The sequence below is a fragment of the Pyrus communis genome, chromosome 10 (genome assembly GCF_041283825.1).
Source record: "Pyrus communis isolate YQ-2024b chromosome 10, ASM4128382v1, whole genome shotgun sequence".
NCBI lineage: Eukaryota > Viridiplantae > Streptophyta > Magnoliopsida > Rosales > Rosaceae > Pyrus > Pyrus communis.
The window spans coordinates 5,194,619-5,221,907 of record NC_142574.1 but is presented as its reverse complement, the minus strand read 5'-3'; the positions used below and the strand labels follow the sequence as shown (position 1 = coordinate 5,221,907).

Here is a 27,289-nt window from a genome sequence, read left to right as displayed (position 1 = left end):
ATGGGCCTATTTGACACAACAGGAGCTTCAAACTGAAGAAAACTCGTGTGTTTAATTTCTCCTCCCTCAATATTGCTCGTGTGAAAAACAAAAAGCAAGACAACATTTGAATGAAACAACAGTAATCTCATAGTTTCCAAAAAACAACAGTAATCTCATTAAAGTAGTAAATATCAAATCTCTCACAAGCTGTGCATTATTTTTGCTCTCTTCCACACTTCCAGTAAATAAATCACACAAATACAGTCTTCTTATTTTTAATTGTAAATAAGGACTGAAACAAACAACTAGACTACACCAACAAGCTTTTACCGTTGAAAACCAGTACCACCAATCCTGTTTGTTGCTGAAGATGATGTCCGTCTTGCCTCTCTGGTTTTTATCTTGGCTGGACCATTGCCATTTCAGAGAAGCCCTCTTCTTCTCTTGTAGTCGCTAACTGTAAGTGTCAGCGCATGCCTCCTCCCGTCATTCTCCGGGACTTGGCACCCAACTGTTGCTTCTATTCGCTGCTTCCTTGCCAGGAACCCTTTCTGAGCTCCCTGTGGCCCGCCAAACTTTTGAAGAGCAGCCAATGAGATTGGCAGCTCAAAATTATGCTTTAGATTTGACTCTGTTCCAAAATCAACAGGGGCACTCGTATCAATCAGCTTCCCCGCACCAGCTGCAGCTTCCAAAGCTGCTGCAGTTGCTGCCATGCCAGCCCGTACTGCTCCCACCACTGCTGTCCCATTACTTTCTATATCTGCCAAGGCTCCATCAGCCACAGCTATTGCCTCTGCCTCCTCTTTTTGTTCACCGGGCTTTGACACATAGTAATTCCTTGACCTAGTCCATCTCCTTGAAAAAGGATCATAACCGGCCTCCCCTGCTTTCAAACCTATATTCTTAGGTTTTAATTCTGATGCATTCTTGAAATTCTCAACCCTGTTTTTCCTGTTCATCTCAGCAAGCCTAATAGCCTTGCTATCTTTCCCCTGTGATTGCCGGCGTGCTTCTAATTGCTGTAATCTTGTCTGGATCCTCTCCACCTCTGCATCATCTTGCTTGCTTTTTGCAACTTCTAACTCCCTCCTCAACCGGTCCTTCTCAAGCGCAATGTTTAATGGCCTTGACGAAGCAGACTTTTTCTCCTGTATCATCTGCTTCACAGTTGCGGCTGAGTAGACAAATGAGTTGGTTTTTTTTATGGCCTCCTTCTTTTCCAACACGTCCTCTTTGCTTGGCAATCGGCCACCACTTCTCTCCACCTCTCTAATCCACTGTTTAAACTCCTCCTCCAGCGGTGCAGAGTCGGAAATCATAGCCATCTGCCACCTGGCAGCAGAGTTCTCATTGCCCCAAACAACATTCAGATACTTATGTGTGGTTTTGTTCTCCAGTTTGTACTGTCGATCAGGATCTGATGCATCAACATTCCGGACCATGCAGAGCCTATAGATAGCCCCAGATTTTGACCTCCCAATTCCAACCCTCACAAAGCAACCCACAATTAACTCTTCAAAGAACGGCTCCATAAACCACTTTGCAAGTTTCGACCTTCGAATGGTAATCTCCTTTATATCATCAAAAGTTAGTCCTTCTGACCTTTCATCATCACTGTCAATCATTGCATCATCCCCTGATGATCCATCATCTTCACTACGAGACCTACTATCACTGTCACTCTGACTAGAGCTACTCCGACCCACTGCAGTGAAGGATTTCCTGTTCAGGTGTGAGAAACTTCGACTGCTTGAACTTCCTCCTCTAGAAGCATCTCTCAACTTGCGGTGAGCCTCAGGGTCCTGCTGCTTCAAACGTTTTGCTCGTAACTCATTCAATGCATCATCCTTGGCAGCTGCCCTGTCAGCAGATCTAGCTGATGAACGCACACGAGAGGACGGAAGAGGTGGAGTCTCTTTCCGGGACTGTGGGGCCTTCCCTTTGTCCCACTTTGGTCGGAACTTCTCCTTCAAACTCTTGTCATCTTTCTTCTGTGCTCTTTCAGACAGAATTAGCTCTCTTTGAAGTTCAGACATCTCTGCGAGCTTCCGCCTATCATCTTCATCCTTGTAAAGATCACTGCCCACATCAGATTCATTGCTGTCCCCACCACGATCCGAACCACTATCGTTATAACCACCTTCTTCCTGGCTACCCTGTTCATCGTCTACTTCTGTTGGGTCCAGCCTCTTTTTCAAAGGAACTTGAGGTCCAGAAGGCTTCCTGCTTGCATAGCCACGACCATCATCAGAATCATCACCTCTGGAATCACTTCCTCCATCAGAATATGAACCCCCACGTCTCCTCCTAGATGATGAATGTGAGTGTCGGTTTTTCCCCGATGAACTTGTTCTTCCCGCAGCCTCCAAGAGCAAATTTTCTAATTCTGCCATTATCCGCTGTCCCTTCCGGTATGTTTTGATGTTTTACTTGCGTTCCTGAAGAACTCATAAAGTCAGCATTCGAAAAGATTGTAAAATCACCAACACATTATTTCCATCTGTTGGTTCAAAACTACTTCAACTTGATAGTAAACACGTTAGTTTGTAACAAAAATTTTGAAACCTAAAAATTCTAATCTGCTACTAACAATTTTGATGACGACTAATAATTCACAATTTCACGCAGAAGAAACTAAGGCTGGTTCGGTATGGGATACCAAACCGAAAACCAAGTCCCGATTCCCAAACCTAAGTTTTCGGGAATCCCGAAATAGTTTTGGGATTTCGGGACAAATCGGGAATCCTGAAATAGTTTTGGGCTTTTGGGCTAATCTCAAAATGAGAGTACATGTCAGAAGGTTTCCCATTAGGCCTAATCTCAAAATGTCGCTCAAACAAGAACTTCATATAAAGGCAACAGAAAGATATCAGTTTGAACATCAGAATGATAAAACTCTGAGATGGAAGAACTAAAAAATCAGCATTAAATGAAGCATGCAAGTACACAATGGCTAGTAAAAACCATATTCCACAGTTCACACAAACAAAGATTCCAACTTTGGACATTGAACAAGAGTTTGAAATGCTTCAAAGTGAAGAAAACAGATTTTCTTATTATATGTTCCACTTGAACTTGGATTCAATTGTGTCCATTAACTGCAACCACCACCCGGCCCCTGCCACCCTTTTTTTTCTTCTTTAACCACCTCATATGATATGCTTTTACAACCAGCATTCTCGGGCCATCATAGTTTCTTCGGAACTGATAAAATCAAGTACCCACCTTTCGTTTCATGACGCAGTAAACAAAAAACCCGACTGCTAAAGAATTTATGAATCTCACTCACTTTTCCCCTAATTTCCAGTACTACAAATGAACAACTTATTAAGTTACCATCACAAAACAAAACTACACAGGCCAGATTAATCACCAAAATTTCTAATTCCAATTCGATTACTTTTCGATTTCTCATCAACCAAACTAAGCAAAAATGTCGAAATCACAAACAAGCACTCAATTTCCCAAAATAAAACCACATTTCTGAGCTAAATTCCAATTTTCATGGCCAATGTCAATCCCAAAACACAAATAACCATTTTTAATTTCATTTCTTTCAAAAACGAGAAAAAAACTAAATAAATCAATTACCAAAACCAGCAATAAAAACGTTGGTGAGAAGAACATGCTCAGAGGGTAGAAACACTAAAATTTCTAATACTATAGTTCGGCCATTACATATCTTCTACCTCCAAATCAGTTCCAAGTGCTAAATTTCACAAACCCTAATCTAAATTTCACAAACCCTAAATTAATTCCAAAATTTACCTGATTTGGGGGAGAATCGGTGCGCAGTGCACTGGAATCTGGATGAAGAAGTCGAGAGAGAGATCAGAGAGATGAGCGGCGCCGGTGGCCGTGGCTCTGCCTCTGTGCCGTGAAGGAAGGCTCCTCCACGGTGAGGGTCTGAGGGATGAGAAGTCGAGAGAGAGATCAGAGAGGTGAGTCACTCGTGTGATGTGGGTGCGGCCAGATTCTGAGGTGAGGTTGAGGTGAGGTCGAGGAGGGTGGTGAGGTTGTCTGAGGTTAGGTCGTCGAGTCGAGAAGAGACAGAGAGAGAGAGAGAGAGACTGAGTTGAGTTATCTGAGGGTTTGAACTTTGATTAGCATTCACCGGTTGAGATTAAATCTCAACTAAATCAGATGGCTATTACAATTTTAAATATATATTTAAAATTAAATAATATATATTTTTATTTCAATTAGATTCGGGATTACCAAATGAATGAAAGTGTGAGATCGATTCCCGTACCGAAATTTCGAGATCGGTTTGCTATTGGGTAGCAAAAATTTCGGAATTTTCGGTTTGGGATTTTTTCGATTCGAGATCAGGATTTTTTCAATTCGGTTTGGAATTTTCGGCATTTTTTTCCACCCCAAGAAGAAACACAAGATATATCGAGATGCTTGGCTTCATCCTCTGTGAACTCATCTAAGTCATTCAACTACACACAAACTCCGAATTAGCGAGTAAACAAATTCCTCGAAAATAGCATATCCATTCAACCCTAACACTGTATATGGAACACCCATTGCTTAAACTCCCTAAATTTCCAGCTCAAAACCGACTCACAGAATGGCAACAAGTTGAAAAATTTCCCCAAAAAAAGACCTCCTTTCAACCCTAAGACTACACATAGAACACCCACTTCCTTAATTCTCAAAATTTCCAGCTCAAAACCAACCCCAAGACACTGGCAACGAGTCGAAAAACTTCCCAAAAACAATATCCCCTTTCAAACCCTAGGACTGTATTGAACACCCATTGCTCAAATTCCCACAATTTCCAGCTCAAACAACCAAATCCCAAAATTACAACTTTGGAATTTCAGACAATATTAATCCTTAATCTCTACATATTGAGCATATCTCGCTCAAAACCCAAAAGGGTACTTAGTATTTACCGATTTTAATTCTTAAAACCAACCTAAAAAAACAAAAATTTTCAGCAAACAAGACAAAGAAAGTAGTCAAATTTCTGGTATTCGAACAAACGAAGGGCAACAACAAGAAGAATAAATCAATCACCTGAAAAGAAAAAAAAATCTGAGGGCTTCGGCGGACAGGTCTATTCGGATAATCCAACTACGGCGGACAGCTCACTGGCTTCGGATTCCATAGGAACTCCGAAGTTAAGCGAGTTCGCGCGAGAGCAATCCAAGGATGGGTGACCCACTGGGAAGTTCTCATGTGAGTTCCCAGAAACAAAACCGTGAGGGGGTGGTCGGGGCCCAAAGCGGACAATATCGTGCTACGGTGGAGTTGAACCCGGGATATGGTAGGGGCCTGGGTCGGGTGTGACATTCTTAACAATTTCTTTTACCATTCTAATAATGAATTAATATAATGCATTACCATATCTCTTGACTATGTAATTTTAGATAAATTATTTTGCGAACACAAAAACATCAAACATATATATAATAGTAAAACATAAAATAAAAGATACATTTTTTTTGAAAAGTTAAATTGTAGGTAAATTAAATTCATACAAAACTTATTGTAACAAAAGGTAAATTTTTTATGTAAAATTGTAGATATATTATTGTCACAGTAGGTAAATTAATTTCATATAAAATTAAAAAGTAGGTAAATTATATTTATAGAAAAATAAAATTGTGGATATATTATTGTTAAATAAGAACAGGTAAAATTTTATCCTGAAATTTGAACAATAGATAAATTATTTTTGTACATACATTAATTTTTAAAAAATTAAAACAATAGGTACATCATTAGCTTCACAAATTATACACAGTAGGTAAATTATTTTTGAAGATACATTAGTGTTGTAAAAATTAAATAATAGGTACATTATTACACCACAAATTTGATATGATAGATAAATTATGGTATAAATTTGCAGTTGGCAAAAAAAAAAAAAATTATAGGTACATTATTTTATTGATAAATATTTTATAAGATAGACTATTTCACTAAAAAATATATTTAAATTGAAAAATGTTGTTAAGATTAAGAAAACTTGCCAAATTAATTCTTATATCAAATTAGAAGCAAATTTTATGGAGTGAGAGAAACATGAATCAACCAAATCAATTACAGAACGTGGAAATCCTGAATTCTCATATAACATGCAATGCATTTAGAATATTAGTGCCTTTTTTAATTTTTTTAATTTTTGTAAAATCATTAATCCTTCTTAAAATATGCATATGTTTAATTGTGCACATTAAACATGCAAAAATGGGTATTTTAGGCATTCAAAAAAAATTAAAATGTGTAGAGTCAAACATATAATTAATTGAATTTGCTTATGTAGAGTCTAGTCATTGGGTTTTATTCGAGTAAAAAGGTTATGTCAAGTTTTATATGAAAGAAATTGAGTTTAAGAGGTTAAAGTCATATTTTCAGTAAATTTTACGTAGGTTTTCCTCATCGGAAAGGACTTTGGAGCTTGGCCACCGTACTTATTTGCCCTTGCGTACCCAGAGAGGGTCTTGGGAGTTATTACAATCGGAGTGCCAATCATGCCACCAAGCCCTCTAAAATTTGATAAAAACTTCCCTGAGGGCTTCTACATTTTAAGATGGCAGGTGTGCATTTTCTTGGTCTTGTTATCCATATCTATGCCATGACTAGCTTGCTTACAAGTTACAACTTATTGTTATCTCTACTATAGGAACCTGGCCGAGCAGAGGCTGATTTTGGGTGTTTTGATGCCGAAACTGTTGTTCGAAACATTTACATCTTTTTCTCCATAAGTGAAATACCAATAGCTGCAGAAAACCAGGAGATCATGGACTTGGTGGATCCATCTACCCCTATTCCCCCTTGGTTCACCGAGGGAAGACCTTCCGGCATATGGAGCTTTGTATGAGAAATCGGGCTTCCAAACTGCACTGCAAATTCCGTATAGGTAACGCATTTGATCTTCGATTCACTATCACTTCCGCATACTAGAAGAGTTAATGAAAAAAACATTATTATCGAATCATCAGACCTATCATTTGAAATTAGTTTAACCCTGCTAACTTGGATTCAAGTTGTCAGTACACGTTAATGATTTCTTGAACTTTACGTTATGTATTGGTAGGGCACTTAGAGAAGAATCCAGCTTGACGAATCTAATTGTTAAAGCTCTAGCACTTTATATAATGGGAGGCAAGGATTATGTAAACAAATTTCCAGGGATAGATTACTACATTGACGTTGGGAGGGTGAAAAAGTTTGTCCCCAATTTGGAGATTCAATACATGTCTAAAGGATCGCATTTCGTTCAAGAACAATCGCCGGACGAGGTTAATCAGCTTATCATTACCTTCCTTGGAAAGCACGTTTGACTGCTAATGCATGCGTGAAGATTGCCAGAGACGAAGTGTTATTTATAGAAGGCTTTGCAAAGGTTTTATGTGAACCACTGGAAAATTATGCATGTGATTCGATAATTTGAACAATATTTTATCTTCATTTATACAGAAGATTGCTTTGTAATTTTGACGTGTAATGTTTCTCAAATACTACAGTAAGATTTCATTTGTTGCACGTTTTATTGAGATAGGAATTTGAGGTTAAAGTCATGCAATATGGCAGTAATAATTGAATACCGAACTTGTCATTCATGTGAGTTAAACATTACCATCTCACTCACATGTGGAAATGAGAATCACAAATTATAAAAAAGGTGGAAACTCATATTTTTTAAAGATTATTTAGCCAAAAATCAATAACATTATGTTTGAATGAGAGAAATAAACTTGGAATTTGGATTAAAGTTAGAATTTATAAATTGACATACACCAATTCCCTTGTTTTAATTCATAAATATAGAAATTTAGAATTTCCGCATGGAAAAAAAAACTTGATATTTGGAACCTCTAATTCCCAGATTTAAATTTCATGTAAATAGGTGTCATTTCTCAATTTTTATGATTGAAAGTTTAAAAATAACAAATTCCGTATTCAATTCCATTGTTCTTTTAGGTTAACCAAACAAGAAAATTCACATATTCTAGAAAATAAAATCCCGTCATTTCAAAATTTCTTAGTAATCTTAAATTTCTTATCCAAACATAGTGTGAGATCAAGAGATAGAAGTCAGTGAGAGAGAGAGAGAGAGAGAGAGAGAGAGATAGAGAGAGAGATAGTGAAATGAGCGAAATGACTGAAAGAGAAGAAGTGACTTGTATTGAGTTGGAGATCGGGAAAAGACAAAAAAGTACTCTATCTTTTGCCACATGGATGACACATTAACATGAGTGACATTGAAGAAAAACTTGATGAAGCTAACGGTATACGATAAAATAAGACACGTTTACATATTTTAGAAAGTAAATTGGATCAAAATAAGTTTGAAGAGGCAGAGTGAGAATTTTTCACACTTTCAATGGTGCACCAGTAATTAAGCATTTTAACTATTGTCTAAATAAATTTGAAACGGATATGAGTTAGAATATATTTTTTTTCAAGATGCTTGTAGATTTTCATGTACATGCTAATTTTTTCATGACAATTAGGACCCACATATGTAGGTAGTTGTATTTCCTAAAATACCACTCATGCATGATGATGGAGTTGCATGGTTTCTGCTTTTCCTTGTTAATAATGCTGCTAAACTCAATGCCTGCAACTTTATTCAGTTAGAGGATTAACTTTCTTGTTAACTGGTTGTTCAAAATTCTACACATTTGTTTTAGTTAATTTGTTAGTGTCAATCACAACCTGAAATCTCATAGTTACAATCTCTTTTTTCAATGGGCTATACAAAATATGCCCCGGTCTATAGGATTAGATGTTGGTGGTCTGTTACTCCGAGTGTTAGAACTTCACCCTCCAACCGAAGAGTGGCACAGGCGCAATATGTACGGTGGGCACTGGCCTTGGTCTGATCCAGATGTTATAGGTCCTCAAGATGATAACCCCAAGCTATGCAATTCTTCACACCCCACCTGATTCTGAATCTTCGAAAAGTTGGTATTATAGAGTCCATGGCCTATTGCCGAGGATGCACAGGATGTTTGAAAGAGATGCAACTTGATTTTGCAAGTGGTGGGTTTGGGGGGCGTATGGGGTGTATATTGGTATAATGGGATCATGAAGAGATATTGTTACGCATTTCATTTAATTACAATTGATTTTGCAAGTGGTTTATTATTCTGATGAATAGAATATTTCTGTCTAACTTTGTTCATTTCAAATTTATTTCTTCTATTCTCTTAATATAGCTTAAATAACTAATATTGATTGTGAAAAAATGTATATTTGAAGTCAATAGATAAGTTGTTTTGATACAGTTTGAATTTTCAACATTCTAAAGTATGAGCACAAGTAAATCCAATGTGGTTGGGCATATATCATAGTCATTCCTCAACTATTAAGGTCATCTCCAAACGAAGGGGCTAAACATAATTTTACCCATAATTGTACCCCTGCAAAAAAATGTTTTTAAATAAATAGTGTCATGCCATATTCATATACTAACGGTATTCCCTCGGCCTCATCTTTTGCCATATGGATTACACGTTAATGTGAGCAATATTAAAGAAAAACTTAATGAAGCTAACGGTAGATGATAAAATAAGATACGTTTACATATTTTAGAAAGTAAGTAAATTGGATCAAAATAAGTTTCCAGAGGCAGAGTAAGATTTATTCACACTTTCAATGGTGCATCAGTAATTAAGCCTTTTAACTGTTGTCTAAATAAATTTGAAACAAATATATGAGTTAGAATATATATTTTATTCAAGATGCTTATAGATTTTCATGTACATGCTATTTTTTCATGACAATTAGGACCCTTATACGTAGGTATAGTTGTATTTCCTAAAATACCACTCATGCATGATGAGGGAGTTGTATGGTTTTTGCTCTTCCTTGTTAATAATGCTGCTAAACTCAATGCCTGCAACTTTATTTAGTCAGAGGATTAACTTTCTTGTTAACTGGTTGTTTAAAATTCTACCAGTGTTTTGAAAAAATCGCCCTAAGGCGCGCCTAGGAAGCTTTGGAAGTGGGGCTGCAGAAAAATTGCCTCTGTTTTGTGGGGGTGGGCGAAAACCCTCCTAGGCTTCGTTGGGGTGCGCCTGGGCGGTCGAGGCACACCTCAAGGCGTTTTATTGGGCGTCAATGTTGCCGAATTTTGAAATTTTTTTTTGTTGAAATCTGGGTTTTTAGTTGCAGAAGTTACTAGGCTTTTTGGTTGCAGAGCTCGAAGAAAGATGAAGAAGGCGGCAAATATTTTGCCTTATTTCTTGTTTTCTTTAAATTTTTTTCTTTCTTTGTTGACAGTTGTGCAGTATATGCCTTTAGGATATTCTTTTTTGTTATGTTTTTGTTTTTAATATTAATTTTATAAATATTATAAAGACTAAGAGATAAGCCCAAGGCAAAAAGATTTTTTAACTTTTTAATATTATTTTATACAACAATTGTTGGTGTGTGAGTCATAAGTTAATAGGTATTGGAATGTAATTTGGTTTCCTGGATTAAAGGGATTCCTTCCTAGTTTAGGATAAACTCTTGTATTATTATTCCTTGTACTACAAGGAGTTGATGTGTATATATACTGCCTCCGTATTGGAGAGAAAGTAATAACAATCAATCAAATTTTATCTATAACAACAACAACAAAGCTTTTTTTCACTAAGTGGGGTTGGTTATATGAATCTTAGAACTCCATTGCGCTCAGTTCTGTATCACGTCTTCCGTTAGATCCAAGTACTTTAAGTCTTTTCTTACAGCCTTTTCCAAAGTCTTCATATGTCTTCCTCTACCCCTACGGCCCTAAACCTCTGTCCCATAATCGCATCTTCAAATCGGAGCGTCAGTGGGCCTTTGTTTCACATGTCCAAACCACCATAGCCGATTTTCTCTCATCTTTCCTTCATTTTCAGATACTCCTACTTTAATGCAAATATCCTCATTCCTAATCTTATCCCTCGTGTGTCCACACATCCAACGAAGCATTCTCATCTCTGCTACACTCATTTTATGTACGTGTTAATGTTTCACCGCCCAACATTCCGTGCCATAAAACATTGTTGGCCTTATTGCCATCCTATAAAATTTTCCCTTGCGCCAATAGGAAAAGAATCAAAAGACTTTTATTTTTTTTAATATTAGTTTATAAATCTTAAAAAATCAAAAGACTTTTATTCCTTTAATATTAGTTTATAATATCCAAAAATCCACTTGGCCAATAGGAAAAGAAATGTTGATACAACCATTTTTTTTTATTATTGTTTTTGTAATATTATATATTAAAAAATTTAGGTTTCGTGAGACTTCACCTTACGCCTCAAAGCTTTTGCCTAGGCATGCCTATCCGAGAAACGTCTCGCCTACGCCTTCACCTTTTAAAACATTGAATTCTACGCATTGTTTATGTTAATTTGTTAGTGTCAATCACAACCTGTAATCTCATAGTTACAATCTCTTTTTTTGATGGGCTAAATACAGAATATGCCCCGACCTATAGGTGCAGATGTTGGTGGTCTGTTACTCGAACTCCACCTTCTAGCCGAAGAGTGGCATAGGTGCAATATGTACGGGTGCTAGCCTCGGTATGATCCAAATGATATGGGTCCTCAAGATGATAGCCCAAGCTATGCAATTCTTCAGACCCACCTGATTCCTGATCTTCGAAAAAGTTGTGATGTTTATTATGGAGCCCATGGCCTGTTGCCGAGGAAGCACAGGATGTCTGAAAGAGATGCAGCTTGATTTTGCAAGTGGTAGGTATGGGGGAGTATGGGTTGTATCTTGGTATAATGGAATCACGGAGAAATATTGTTACACATTTCATTTAATTACAATTGATTTTGCAAGTGGTGTACTATTCTGGTGAATAGAATATTTATGTCTAACTATATTTGTTTCAAATTTATTTCTTCTATTCTCTTAATATAGCTTAAATAAGTAATATCAATTGTGAAAAAAAAATGTACATTTGAAGTCAATAGATCGATTGTTTTGATACAATTTGAATTTTCAACATTCTAAAGTACGAGCACAAGTAAATCCAATTAGGACCCTTATGCAGGTATGGTTGTATTTCCTAAAATACCACTTATGCATGATGATGGAGTTGCATGGTTTATGCTCTTCCTTGTTAATAATGCTGCTAAACTCAATGCCTGCAACATTATTCAGTCATAAGATTAACTTTTTTGTTAACTGGGTGTTTAAAATTCTACCAGTGTTTTGAAAAACTCGCCCCAAGGCGACTTTGGAGGCGGGGTTGCAGAAAAATCAGCTTTGTTTTGTGGGGGTAGGCCAAAACTCGCCTAGGCTTCGTTGGGGAGTGCTTGGGTGGCAGAGGCGCGCCTCAAGGCATTTTATTGGGCATCAATGTTGCCGAAATTTGAAATTCTTTTTTTGTTGAAATCTAGGTTTTTAGTTGTAGAAGTTACTGGAGGTTTTGGTTGCATAGCTCAAAGAAGAAAGATGAAGAAGACGACAAATATTTTGCCTTATTTTTTGTTTTCTTTAAATTTTTTCTTTCTTTGTTGACAGCTGTACAACATATGCTTTAAGGATATTCTTTTTTGTTATGTTTTTGTTTTTAATATTAATTTTATGAATATTATAAAGACTAAAAGATAAGCCCAAGACAAAATGATTTTTAAACTTTTAAGAACTACATATCGCACTAAGATATTACATATATATAATTATAATTATATTATATATTAAAAAAAATTAACCTCACACCTCAAGGCTTTCGCCTAAGTGAGGCTATCCGAGAAACACTTCGCCTTTTAAAACATTGAATTCTACACATTTATTTTAGCTAATTTGTTAGTGTCAATCACCACCTGAAATCTCAAAGTTACAATCTCTTTTTTCGATGGGCTAAATACAGAATATGCCCCGACTTATAGGTGCAAATGAGGGTGCTCTGTTACTTCAAGTGTTATAACTCCACCTTCCAACTGAAGAGTGGCATAGGCGCAATATGTACGGTGGGCACCAGCCTTGGTCTGATCCATATGATATGGGTCCTCAAGATGATAACCCCAAGCTATGTAATTCTTAAGACCCACCTGATTCCGAATCTTCGGAAAGTTGTGCTGTTTATTATGGAGCCTATGGCTTGTTGCCGAGGAAGCACATGATGTTTGAAAGAGATGCAGCTTAATTTGGCAAGTGGTGGCTCTGGGGGCGTATCTTGGTATAATGGGATCACAGAGAGATATTGTTACGCATTTCATTTACTTACAATTGATTTTGCTAGTGTATTATTCTGATGAATAAAATGTTTCTGTCTAACTATGTTCGTTTCAAATTTATTTCTTCTATTCTCATAAAATAGCTTAAATAAGTAATATCGATTGTGAAAAAATGTACATTTGAAGTCAATAGATCATTTGTTTTGATACAATTTGAATTTTCAACATTCTAAAGTATGAGCACAAGTAAATCCAATGTGGTTGGGCATATGTCATAGTCATTCTTCAACTATTAAGGTCATCTCCAAATGAAAGGGCTAAACATAGTTCTACCCGGAATTATACCCCTACAAAAAATTGTTTTTAAATATATAGTGTCATGCCATATTCATATACCATATTCAACCCCCTTCGGAAATTTATTAGTTTTAACTTTATATTTTAAATTTATTGTTTAATTTAATTAAACTATCGTTTGATGCTTTCAAATCTAATAATTGAGTTTGAATCAATTATTGCAATTGAGAAGCTCGGCCCCAGAAAAGGGGCTGAGATGAGGGCTACATTTGACTAGCCCGATGCTCCTTTGGCGAAATAATAGTCTGATGGGCTCTATAGAATTATAGTTCAGTCATCGGTTGGAGATAAGTTTTTTGACAAATCAAACCATTTTTTGGCCTTTGGACCTTTAGCCCCTTTCAATAGAGACCTAAGGTCATCTCTAACCGAAGACTGGCCAGATGACTCGTTTTAGCCCTCTAGCCCTCCAAGATATTAATATTTTAATGAACAGTATAGGGTCATATTTGCCTCCATCTCCAACCGAGGGCCAAAGGGCCATATGCTCGTTTTAACCCTGTAACAAAAAACTGTCTCCAAAGGGCCAAACATAATTTATTATTTAAATTTAAAAACTACAACAACTTATATTTAAGAACTACAAATTAAATTTAAAAACTACAAGCTAAATTCATAAAAAATTGGCCCAAAAAAAAATTTGAATCCAATGGTAAATAGCCGTTGTATTTGAAATTTTGGCCTTCCATTCCTATCGGATATAACCGACAGGAATAAATACAATGTTGTCAGATATAACTGACATGAATAATGAAAATTTTGGCCCAGCTCGGGGCTGGCTGGCTGACTAAGTTGGGTCAGCTAGTTGGCCCTTTGGCCATTTTTTGTCCAGTAGGGCCCACGAGCCATTTGGCCTAGCCCTTGGTTGGAGACGTTTTTTGGGCTATTTTCGGCCCTCTGGACCATTCGATTGGAGATGGCCTAACCAAAGGAGGGCCAAATGGCTTGTTTTAGCCCTCTGGCTCTCTAAGAAATTAATATTTTAATGAACAGTACATGGTTATATCGCTTACCATCTTCAACCAAGGGTCAAAGGGCCAAACATAATTTATTATTTAAATTTAAAAACTACAACAACTTAAAATTATGTTGTTTAATGTGATTTAATCTTGTTTAATATTGTTTAATGTTGTTTCATGTTATTTAATGTTGTTTAATGGCTTAGGAAGTTATAGGAAAAAAAATTGTAAAAAAAAAAAAAATCAAATCTAATGGCTAGCTGACGTCACGTTGACGTCAACTAGCCGTTGCATTCAAATTTGTGGCCTGGCCTGGGGCTAGCTGAGTTGGGCCAGCCGGTTGGTCCTTTGGCCCTTTTTGTCCCATGGGGCCCACAAGCCATTTGGCCTAGCCTTCGATTGGAGATAGTTTTCGGGCTATTTTTGGCCCTTTGGACCCTTCGGGAGGAGATGGCCTAAGCCCCAACCCGCCCCTTGATTAGTGTCTAGTATCTTTTAGAACCTTGCAATAAAGGGATGCATTTTTGCTCACCACTCTATTTACCACTTTTGGATGAGTTTAAATTTTGAAATTTGTGTCTATCCACTACACATATTTTGAAATTTAAACTCATTTACCGGTGATAAATAGGATGGTGAATATCAACATCACTTGAGTGGTACGACCAAAAATATTCCCTTCTATAAAGTAGGTAAGTAACTCTATTCCTAAAGATAAGACATGTTGGTGTTTTATTTAGAATATAGTTGCTCACTTCCCTGAAATGATGGTAATGATCATTGCTCTATTTATTACTATTGTGTGACTCTAAATTTTGTAATAAGTAAGGTGGTAAGCATGGTGGTGAGCGACAATAAACCATGTTTTATTGGTTGACTGTACAAATAGCGGGCACAACCATATGGAACAAGTGGACGTACGATAACGACCGCATACTTTTCCACAGTGATGTACGATCAGGATTTAAACCCGGTAAAATCAGGTAGAAACGGGGTAGATAATCCAGGTCCGCAATTACTCGATATATAAGGCAACGGAACGCTGAACTGTAGTAGAAGGGCTTGGTGCTTTGTGACTTTGGGAGGTTTTACAGATTCCTTCTTGTTTGCTTCGTCTAATTGCTTAACAGTCAGTCTCGTCCTCTCCAGCAACAACAATGGCGCCGCCTCCTGGACCCTATTCTGGAACCAGCACCCTCGCCTTGGTATTAATTTCTCTTAAATTTTCTCTTTTTTTTTTGCTCTTTTCATTCCGGATCTAACTTTTTTTTTTTTAATTAGTTTATATTTTGGGAAAAAAAAAAATTTAGCGTATGGATTTTGGACCAATTTGGTAGTTGTTAATCTAATTGGTTATCTGGGTTCTTGGTGATTTGCAGGTGGCTCGGGCTTCCGCATTCTCCTTTGGACTCGTATACGGAAGCATTAAGCTCAAGTATCTCCAGGTACCTCCTTTCCTTTTTCGTTTTCTTTTTTCAATTGACGCACTTTTTTATTTTATGAGTTAATTTTGTACATTTTATTACAAATTTGTATTGGTTTTTGTTTAAATTTTTGTAGATTTTAATAAGTAATGCGGATTTTAATCGATGTTGGTCAAATCGATTCCAAAGATTAATTTTTTCTATTCGTTTGGTTCCATTTTCATACGAAGAATTCGTGTATTTTCTTTGTATTCATGGAAGAGTATAAGCACCATTTGGTGAGCTCATATCGTAGATGTCAACCTTGTCTTAAAATTTGTGAAGTAGCAAATTAGGTATGGAACTCTTCTATCTTATGAATAAGGTTGCTTGAAATAGGAGAGATTGTTAATTAATGCTTAAATCGTACTTGATGTTTTAAATGATTGGCGGCGTCTAAGGTAACACCAAACATCAAAAAATTCAGTAGTGCCAGAGGCATGCGTAGCTGAAATCTGACTTCTTGGCTCCAAGAGTAGTAATAATCGAGAAATAGTTTGTTTAACTTGTACAATGTACATATGTTGTCTTCTATTATTCTTTATTTTATCCCTTTTTGGTGATGTTTTCGTGATGAGTTTTTATTTTTCTGTAGTCCTCTCCTTTTTCAGTTAGGGTTGATTTACGTATGTGATTGCTTAGTTGTAGGGGTGTTCGACCACTTGTCAATCCGAGCATGTTGCAATTATGTGATCATGTCAACAATTTGGAAATAGAACTAGGCTCTAAATATGGTCTATTAATTTGGTTGTATGCAAGCAATGAACTTTTCTTCACCTCCAAGTATGCTCCCTATCACAAAGCTTCGATGGAAGTGTTAACTTTCCCTCAACAAAACTGCAAAATGCATATAACAGATATTGGTGTATAAGGATGTTTTAGAGGGGCTCTACAAATAAGAAATAATGTCAATGCCTAGATTATTGGCTATGCTTGTAAAAAGCCTGAGTCTTTATAGCAATGGTCAAGCATAATAATGCAGCCCACTATGTTAAGATGAAAGAATTCAATCGGAAGTGTGTCTAAGAAAGAAAGATATGCACGTTGTGCATGGAAAATTCTAGAAGTAAACTTAAATATTCCAACTGCAGCTTCGTTTCTAGCATCAAGTCATCCATTGAAATAAATAAATGCGTTTCTGAAGTTTCATAAAAGTGCATACAAAGTCTTTGAAGTGAAAATAAACTATTCATAAGGAAACCAAGCTGTTGTAAACAGTTTAGTGATTCAATTTTGAGTGGCTTGCACGTTGAGCGAGTTCAGATTGCTTGAGCAGTGTATTCAATACACAAGGAGGTAAAGAATATCAAGTGAAACTGTATAGAGATTACAATATTTTTTGGTTTCGAGGACTTCTCACATCATGAAGACTTCTAGGTTGGGCTATTAAATCTTAACTCAAGCTGTATGCAACCAATCCAATGACTTCACTATAGCTTCTTAGTGGTTTAACTGCCAACCCACAAACACAACTTACACAAACTCACTATCAAAACTCAAGTCTTCAATGCACGGTGTGATTTGACAGCAGAATTAGTCAATGAAAATGTGACCAGTAGCATATGTTTTAGAGAAACAATTACAAGTGTGAAGGGAAAAAGAAAAATGACGAGGCTGCATAGAGTTTTGTGAGAAAGGGAGGGTTTTAGCTAAATATTTGCTAACCATTTGTCAATGTGTTGATAACTTGTTGTCATATAAATAAGCACAATGTCCAAAACTATGCTCGAGTAAATGTGAGAGAGAAATAACCCTTTGTGAATTGCTGGATTTTAAGTTGATAATTAATTGCCTGAAGTTAGGGGCAAAGCTGAGATTTATCTTCAAATGTGAAAGGAAGTCTAGCAGCAGTGTCCTAGAAAGGAGCTGGGGTTGCTCCAGTTTCCGAAACTGGAAATGGAGAATGAAAGTAGTCATAGGGTTAACATTTTTAACCACCTATCAATTTACCATAATATACTTCGTTCTGATCATGACCAATCAAAGCTTCACCACAGCTTAATATGTGTATATATGTTATAACTGTCAACTTTTATGTTTAACATGTCAAGACATTATAAGGATACGGGTCTGGTATTTGACCAACTAGGGCTAACTAATGGAATGGGAAATGTAACCTGAAGCTGTTCCCTTTATTTAAATTGTTAAGCTGTTCAACCCAAAGTTGATGCTAGCATATAATGCAATGTGAAATTATGTGTTATGCCGTTTGAGTTGTGTGACAGTCTTGTGCCTGTTTGTTGGATTGCTTACACCATGTCGTTTTATTTGTGCACGAGTGCTTATTTCCTTTTTTTTTTTTTTTTTTTTTCTCCCCACTAAGGCAAAGGCTAAATCTGAACAAAAGGCTGCGGCAAAGGCTCATCACTGAAGGAGATGTGTGTTTTATCAGAAGTTGTGAATGAAAAATGAGTTGGTTTTCAGATAGAAATAATACGAAAGGGTGGACTGTACCAATATTTTGATTCTTAAAGCTTTTCTGCACCATGAAAACTTTGCTTAAGTTCCAGGTTTTTTTTTTTAAAATTGAGAATTATGAATTTGGTACTTAGGATGATTTAGATTTCCATTTCATAGCGAACATTTTGAGGGTAATGCTCCCGTGATGAATAAGATGCTTATCGTTTTCAGTCTTCAATTTCGCTATTAGGTGATTTTGTTATAATGGTTAATTATCATTTGATGTGTGACCGAGATACAGTACTCATGCGCCTATGTTGCGTTGCATATCATAGTGTAGACATAAAACCTGGAGATTTTTGGCTCGTTTGATATGTTGAAGGTAGAAGTGAATAATTTTTCAGTTGGCGGGGATTAGAAGAGAATTATACGTGAAGAAAACTCATACCTTCTAATCCTACCATTTAGGAAAGGATTGGGATTGATAAGTGTTCTTCATGAGTAATCGTATTCTACCCTCTAATTAGACATAACGTTTTTATTCTCCCTCAACAGACCTTTAAATTGAAGAGTTATCCGTTCTAATCCGATCTTACATACCAAACAATGCCCTTGAGAGCAATGGAAAATGTCAAGTAAGGATTTGTGGGGAAATTGGAATTATGCTTCCATTTGAGGTTGAAAAGCTTGTGTGGTATTTGCCTAAGGCTCAATTTCATCACGTACATTATTCAGAACCACCAAAAATATATGCATTAATAATATTTGTTGATATTATGATATTGAATAGTTCGGTTAGTAGAGAAATTACTTCACAAGCGATATGGGGGAGGGTGGTAAACCTTGAGGCAGCTTTGAAAGCAAATTCAAGCTTCTTCCTTTTGTTTCTCTACATCTCTTAAGTTTTTAATATTATATGGGTATTGTTATTAGCATTCTAAAAATCTCATTCCGCACTCCTCATAAGTGTATTTTTCTTTCTAATTATAGAAAGTTTGGAGTGCAAAATGAGATTGTTCGAATGCCAATAACAATTCTCTATTATTTTTTAGCAAATGGCGTTTAACCACATGCTAGAAAGTAATAATGTCTATGCACTCGTGCGGGTTCGAATTTTACCGATATCTCTTCCCTTAATAATTTAACCCACTAACGACTATCATTTGTATAAAAATTGAAAATAATAATAATAATAATAATAATAATAAAATAAAAAGATTATTTTTAACAATATTGAAGGAAAATTGCAGAGTAGAGACAAAAATTGAGTATTAGAATGGTAAGTGGCGAAATTTGAGTTTTAGGGGGAGAGTGAGATTGAAGTCAAGTTTTAGTTTAGGGGGAGAGTGAGATTGAAGTCAAGTTTTAGCGGCATCGTAAAAAATAAGTCTTATTTTTAGGGATTTGTTATTGGCACTCCAAATTTCTCAATTTAGAAAGAAAAATACACTTGAGAGAAGTGTAGAATGAGATTTTTGAAGTACCATAACACTTATCTTATTTTATGAGTAATGGTCATAATTTTTTCATTTCTCACCTCAAACATACATTGAAATTAAAGTTAGTTCATTCTAATCCAATTCTACGTACCAAATGCCCATAGATTCACTTCTAGTGAGACAGACCGAAGGCTCAAAAAAAAGGTTGTACCAGTCATTGGAAGCTGAAATTCATCATAGAGGACAGTAAAATTGCTTGCTCCAACTTTCGTTGAATGTCTTTGTAGACACATTTATATAGGGCATACAACTTGATGTCATGCTACACGTCCACTCAATTATAATGACTTGAGTTTGGAATTTACGTTAGCGATTGCACATGTGTTAAAATTCGCATAAACTTGTAACATCCCGTCATCACAAGACATAGTTGTGTGACTATATCGCTAAAGGGGTAGATATACTTCTTTTTTTTGGTAAAAGCAAAGATTTATTGCCAAACCACTAGAAAAATCCATTTATTCATATTTCATCCTTGCCTCTGCTCTTGTAACGTCATACATCATCCTAAACTTTTAAATCCAAACCCCGTGGATGCTCAACACAGACTACTTCTTTTGAAAATCATACATTATTAATTCCCAGCATGGGGTAAATAGAGTCCAAGGCTCGTCGACGTGCTAATGATAAATTTTCAGTTCTGTCCCGGTAAACTGACCACTGGACGAGAATACGAGCTAGTGCTGCGGCATCTTATTCACCACAAGCATCAGTAACTAGTAGGTGATATCGGTAACAGACACAGCAGAATATCACAAAGGCAGACATGTTTATATGAGAATTCCATTCACATCATGTGGATTGTCAACTTCGTGAACCATCTAGCACCATAAATACCACAATTTCTGCTTCTGGTTTTAGATAACCAAAACAAAAAGCAAATCACAAGCATACCTGAAGAAAAGAACGGAAACATTATAGGTAATTTTACAAGGTGTGCCATGGTTGAAGCTCGTAATTCAGACGATGGGGCTCCAGCCGTGAAGAGTTTTTCTGTCTAGGTTAGCTTTGTGACTAATCGTGCTTGCCTGCTTCACGGAAAGTAAATGAAACATTATACACTTCTTATGAGCATAATAAAGATTATTAAAAGTGCATAATATTGTACCATCACAGGCAGTCCCAACTCCCACAACAAACCCTCTGGAGTGGGAGGTGTTCAGAGATCAAACCTTGTACCTTAAAGTTGGCCACTCTGTGTGTCCGTACCAAAACTCCTAATTCAACCATAGTACGCTAGTTTTAATCCCAACATCATCTAAATTCTAATCAAATACACAAACACAATACTAAACCTTCCTAAAGTTGATTCCAACAACTCATTGATTGCACCTAAATAGACCAAGCATTGTCAAACCAAATTGCAGGTAGTCCGCTTCATTTAAATTATGTTTGTGTCCAATTTCAGCAAATGGAAGAAACAATTAAAACATACATATATTTGTAAACGGTATATACAAAGAAAGTGAAGAAAATGAAACAAACCTGTAGACAAGCGAAGCCAAGCTTCAATCAGAATAGCATAATGCTCAGGAACTAGGGAGAGTAACTATTTTATGTATATAATGTCTTCATCAGGGTCATCAGCCTCCCAATCTCCGTCATCCACAGGTGCCTCGGATGATTCCAATTGTTCCTCATCTTGAATTTCCTCATCTTTCCTTTCATTCTTTATCTTATCTAATATTGCAATCACCTGAAATGGTTCACCATTGACATATTAGCATATATTGACACCCACCTCAAAAGCAATTTTACAAGTACACAAATCAAACCTTGATAACCAAGTCTTGTCAACCTCTATGAGCAATCACAATTGGCTTTACTTTTACCAACTTATATCTTATCTTGACCTCAATTCATGCAAGAATCACCACACAAAAACGACTTAAGTACTCTCATTACTCTCACGGAAAAAGTTGGAAGAAAGTCAAGAGAAACCAATTGTATTGCTTTCCCCAGTTATATAGATAATCATATGAAATAGTATGGTATTAAGTTTACCCTGCTTCCTCTCTAATGACCCATCTTCTATGAAGCGTATCTCAGGAGTCAACCGCAGCTTCATACGCCTTCCCAATTGACCTCGGACATATTTGGCTTTTGACTTTAGCCCAGCAAGGGCAACCTCCTTCCCTCTCTCATCGCCAAAAATAGAAACATACACTTTAACCACCTGTAGGCAAACATATAAACTATAGTTTACTAAAATTTTAGCGCCACGAGATTCGTCAAATGATGAACATTGCCATCTTCGCGGAAACATTGAAGGAAGCTACTCTCAGAGACAACCAAAACAAGAAGCCATATAATTTGCACCCACGAAGTGTCAAATATGCTACAGAAGTTTACTGAGAATGAAATGCCAAACAAGATAGCAAACCCACAAAACCCAACACTACAAATCGAACAAAAAACACCAAAACAAAGTCAAAATATCAGAATCAAAATAAAAAGAAAGCATACGTAATTCCATATGCAAGTAACTATGTACCTGCAAGTCGGTGGAGACTTCAACATCGCTTATGGTGGTTAGCGACGAGAGGAAACGGTCAGCACCCAAAGAAACCTCAGGAAGAATAGCGTACTGCAAGACCTTATCAGTTATGAGCATGTCAGACAGCTCCCTCCTTATCTGCTTGGCCACCATTGCCACTCTGCGCGGGTTCGCCATGCACCTGATGGTGTTGGGCCGCCAACGGAGTACAACCGCAGGATTTTTTGGGGGAAGCGAGGCCGATAATTTCTGGTTCCGAATTCGAAAGCTTGATGATGATGATGGGAGGTGGGAAAGAAAGGGGGTGAGTGGTAGTGGGTGGTGGAGGACCAAGTTTGGCATTGTTGATTGTTGTATTCTATCCCAGTTCTTCGCCTCTTTGGATTTCATTTTACTGTTTGTGTTGAATTCTTACTTTGAAGAATTTGCCTTGAGTTGAGAGCGAGGGATTGCAAAGTTGCACGAGGCAAGAGCAAGAGGTACGATTTTTTTTTTTTTTTTTTTTTTTTTTTTTTTCAAGAGGGGGAAGATAATTTGTGGGACAGGACAATGTCCGGTGTTTTAAATCCAGGCTTAAATATTTCATTCATAGGTAATAATTTAGTTCGAATTTTCCTTTAACAATAATTTAATCAAATGCCTCTCACTTATAATTGAAGGAGAATATCATTAAATTGCAGTATTAAGTGACAACAAGGGTTTAAGGTTGATTTCTATGAATAATAAGTTTGATATTGCGTTATTATTGTCTATGCATTTTGTTGCTCTTAAATTCTTATTATTGCACGTGCGCTACAATTTAATAATATTTCTCTCTACTAATATACAAGTTGAATGTCTTAAATTTGACTACAATGGATGACACATTTGATAATTATGATTGATAAATTGTGTGTCTTTTCCAAAATTCCTCCCCATTTAGTTTTATAAACAAAACAAAGGATACTAACTAGCATTACGTATTAGGTTCTCTTCACCTGCAAAAAAGAAGTTTCAAATTTGACCTACATGAATGAGCAAGATGATTTAACATTTTTGTTAATAGTAGAATGTCATTGTTCTGTTCAAATTTTGCATTCGGCCTGGTAACTTTTGTAACTGGGCCGAATAAATTTTTTAGCAAAAGTACCTAAAAACTAGCGGTCATTGTGGATTTTTAAAGTGTAAATAAAGTTATATTTTATCACCTCAATTTTGGATCACATAACAAACTCATGCCTCATCTTTTGAACATTATAATATCATACTTTAACTTATAAATTTGTTGCAATATTTCTTAGCCTGTCAATTTATTTGTCAACTGCAGGCATGGTAAGCGCGGAGCCCACTCCATCGCCCATTGAACTCCACGCTGCTGACATATCCACGGTAAAGTGTGGCTAATCCCATACGCTAAATATATCCAAAATATCCCCCGTATCCACAGATGAAATGGGAGATGGAAGCATTGAGAAGGCAGGAAGCAAAGAGAAAGCGGGAGGAGAAGGAAAGCTTGTGGCGAAATGATTCCCAGGTGGAGGAGTAGCCGACGATGAAGAAAGAGAGAACGAAGACGAATGTGAATGTGACTTTGAATTTGAGCAAGGGACAACGGAGATGCGCTACCAAGTTTAACAATAGCATGGAGATACGATGACCCGTTCATGTATGGAACAAACGGGAGCGGCGGGCATGGGTACTAACCCAGTTGTTGAACCGGGTAGCGCAGCTCAATTTGTTGCTCAAATTCATATTCACATTTTCTCTCGATTGGTCTTCCACTTAGGAATCATTTTGTCCTGCCTTTTTTTCTCCTCCTGCTTCCTGCCTTCTCAACGCCTGCATCTCCCACTTCGTCTGAAAATTCAGAAGCGCATTCTCAACCACCTCCTCTTTCAATCCCGCTTCAGAAACCTCCACATTTTTATGCAAAACTCAAAAATTAAAAAAGGATCAAGTTTCAAGTTTTTTTTTTTTTTGCTCTGAAATTCTTTAGGGTTTTTTAGATTTTCTAGGGGAGGAAAAATAGGAAGGGAAAATAGCTGGAGATGAAAGCGAATGAGGGAGCCACGTGGCGAACAATCATGAGAAGACAAGGATGGTAGGTGTACATAAAGGATATTTTTGGATATGTTTAGCGAATGGGATTAGCCGCACTCCACCTTGGAAATGTCAGCAACATGGAGTTCTAGAAGGAGGGAGTTGGCCACACACTATTCATGTCATTAGTTAATAGATAAATTGATGGAGAAGGAAACGAAGAATGACATTTTAACGAATTCGTAAGTTGATGTATGAATTGCAATGTTTAAAAATAAGGTATGAGTTTGTGTCGGAAAAGACATGAATGACACTAGTACATTCGTTGTGAAGTTTAGCACTAATAATACAACACTTTATGGAAATTTTTCTTTAAACAGTATTGTGTTATACGAAACGTCACAATACCAATACCAACGTACCTGTTTAAAGTAACACTTGACAAAAATAGGTTTTAATATGTTTTTTTAAGGGAACTCTTATTAGCATTCTGAAAATCTCATTCTACACTCCTTATAAGTGTATTTTTTTTTCTAATTATAGAAAATTTGAAGTGCCAAATGAGATTTTTAGAATACTAATAACAATTCCCTTAAAAAAGGCTGAGATGAAAGTTTGACTAGCCGATTTTCCATTCCAATATTTATTTATTTATTTATTTATTTAACTTTTGTAGTTGAACTTTCAAATATATCCTTTGACTCCATATTTACCCCAGCTAATTAATCACCCCCCAAATTGGAGCATATTTTCCTAAATCTTCAATGTTGTGACATTTTAATCAATATTACTGTGATAAAAAGATAGTGGTCGACAAGAGCTCAATGGGGTTACGGAAAAAATAAAAAGCGCCACAACAAAATTATATCCTTCCATTTCATGCTTAATTAACATATATTTGTGGACTTAAGCACTAAGCACCACACCAAGAATTTTCAAAGTTTCTACTGATTAAAGTTCAAGCACTCATTTATTTATTTAGCGTCGCATAATATTTCTGTTTATTGTTTATTAGGACAGAGGGATCGAATCATATTTTTCATTTTGTTTTTCAATTTTTTCTTTTGTTTTCAAAACTCACAAAGTACTACGGTTTAGTAGTACATATTCTCTATTTACTTGTAAATAAGAAGGCTTACGTTTGAATCTCGTGGATAGCGGGTTTGATATTAATTTATTCCCTTTAGTGTAAATATTTCATTGGATTCAAAAGCACAACAAAATTATCTTCTATGAAATTTGAACCTCAACCTCCTTCACCAAAATAAAGTTTAATAAATCACTAGGTAAAATCATCGTTAGCTTGATTTTTCAGTTCTTTGTACAAGGCTCTATTAATTTAAACTACACTAATTTACGAAAAAAATATATATAAATTTGAGTGCAAAAAAAAAAAAAAAAAAAAAAAAGAGCGGCTATACTGTTGTGATCAATTGATCTAACCTTGATTTTCAATATTCCAAAATTGAATGTGTGGTGAAATGAGTATTAGCTATAACTTACTTCCTAGCTACTTGTGCTCTACTCAATGAGTATGTGCATATAAAATTTTGATACCATGTGGTCCATTCAACTGCAAACACAAAACAGTTAGCTTTCTAATCGAATCATATCAAATATAATAATGCAAAAAGAAATGGCTAATCAGGAAATGATCTTTAATTTAGTGTTTGTCTTTGCACTTGTAGCACTGAGGCACTGCAAATTCAAAGGGAGAGAAGAAGGGTTTATAACTTTCGATGTACGTAGCAGGTATTTTTGCATTAAAATATTTAATTGATGCCATGCATGTATAAAGAAGTGTGTGTTGATTTTTGTTTGCGAGAAAATCTTGTTGATCAGAGCCTGTTTGTTGATCAGTTAACACTACAAGTTAAGACCGATGTCTCATGTCATGCTCCTCCTCCTCCTAATAATTAAGTTGCCAAAACTAACTTGAATAATTAATTAACTTATTAATTAATTGGTATCTTATTATATTATTTTGTGGGTTTATTTATTTCATCATGCACATGGTATTTCGCAGCATAAAATCCTACACACATTTATCAACATAAATAATATTTATTGAATAATTGATTTTCAGTTTTTAGTTTTTCACTTGGAAATGATTAGCATGCACTTCATTAATTGTAAACATGTTCTATTTCCTCGACACAGAGAATATAATCGGATCATATCATTACATAAACATGGGCAGGAGGATACAAAACAAAATTGTCAAGCTTATAAATGTTGGTAGGATTTAAAAATACCAACAATTGTCTACTAAATTGAGAAAATTGAATCAATAGTCCCTTCACTATGACTTAATTGGAGGATTGATCATTGAATTTAAAATTCATCAAATTTGGTATTTTTTTCATTATGGTCCTTATTTAATAGAGATTTTTCACGAAATAACCAAAATGATTGATGGTGGACAAACTCACGGACCACTTCTATCGATTTCAAATCTCAAGAACTAAATTGGGGAGTTATGCTAATCTCAGTGATCATTTTGGCTAAAAAACCTACTTTAAATCTAATGATGGAATTATTTTTACTAAATTATATTGTCAACATACATTTACGTAGCGTTCGATTTTATATTTCACATCTATTTCAATAGAATTGAACAGAAATTTCTCAAATATAAACATGACTCTAGTCCAATTTAATTGAAGTACTCTAATTTTGACCACCAAACCAGACATAAATATATTTGATATAAAGTTCACATACACCTTCATGTTACTTGACTCCATACCCAATAAAATATTACTTTTAACCTTCCTAAACACATTGCATCTGTTAGTTGCAAGACATTACCAAACTTGAGAAAATCTTGCATCTGTGGTTGGAAAACACCATCTTTGTTCTTTGTTCTTTTCTCGTACTTAACTAGAGAAAATCCAGTTGCATATATTTGCTTGTTGGTCGCTGAACAAGCCCACGACAATGACATACTCCAAATCCGCCAAAAACAATCTTATTTCTT

General features: G+C 36.0%; 3 protein-coding genes and 1 pseudogene across 3 annotated transcripts; 2 read left to right on the top strand and 2 right to left on the bottom strand.

The window, feature by feature from the left end:
* Positions 1–133: 133 nt before the first annotated feature.
* VIP5 (plus-3 domain-containing protein) lies at positions 134–4,093 on the bottom strand. The gene is made up of 2 exons (XM_068468520.2): positions 3,754–4,093; positions 134–2,423 (listed from the first exon to the last, which is right to left on the bottom strand). The coding sequence occupies exon 2, from the start codon at positions 2,376–2,378 to the stop codon at positions 405–407; it is 1,974 nt and encodes a 657-aa protein (XP_068324621.1). The 5' UTR covers positions 2,379–2,423; positions 3,754–4,093; the 3' UTR covers positions 134–404.
* Positions 4,094–6,189: 2,096 nt separating this feature from the next.
* On the top strand, positions 6,190–7,386 carry LOC148693413 (epoxide hydrolase 2-like; annotated as a pseudogene).
* Positions 7,387–15,428: 8,042 nt separating this feature from the next.
* Positions 15,429–18,532, top strand: LOC137729402 (uncharacterized). Its single transcript, XM_068468345.2, has 3 exons — positions 15,429–15,636; positions 15,811–15,876; positions 18,218–18,532. Exons 1-3 carry the CDS (start codon positions 15,589–15,591, stop codon positions 18,263–18,265), a joined length of 162 nt encoding a protein of 53 aa, XP_068324446.1. The 5' UTR covers positions 15,429–15,588; the 3' UTR covers positions 18,266–18,532.
* Positions 18,533–20,543: 2,011 nt separating this feature from the next.
* LOC137730355 (putative ribosome-binding factor A, chloroplastic) lies at positions 20,544–22,804 on the bottom strand. Its single transcript, XM_088678009.1, has 5 exons — positions 22,288–22,804; positions 21,798–21,969; positions 21,535–21,593; positions 21,279–21,489; positions 20,544–20,821 (listed from the first exon to the last, which is right to left on the bottom strand). Exons 1-4 carry the CDS (start codon positions 22,678–22,680, stop codon positions 21,343–21,345), a joined length of 771 nt encoding a protein of 256 aa, XP_088534135.1. The 5' UTR covers positions 22,681–22,804; the 3' UTR covers positions 20,544–20,821; positions 21,279–21,342.
* Between the last annotated feature and the right edge of the window lie 4,485 nt (positions 22,805–27,289).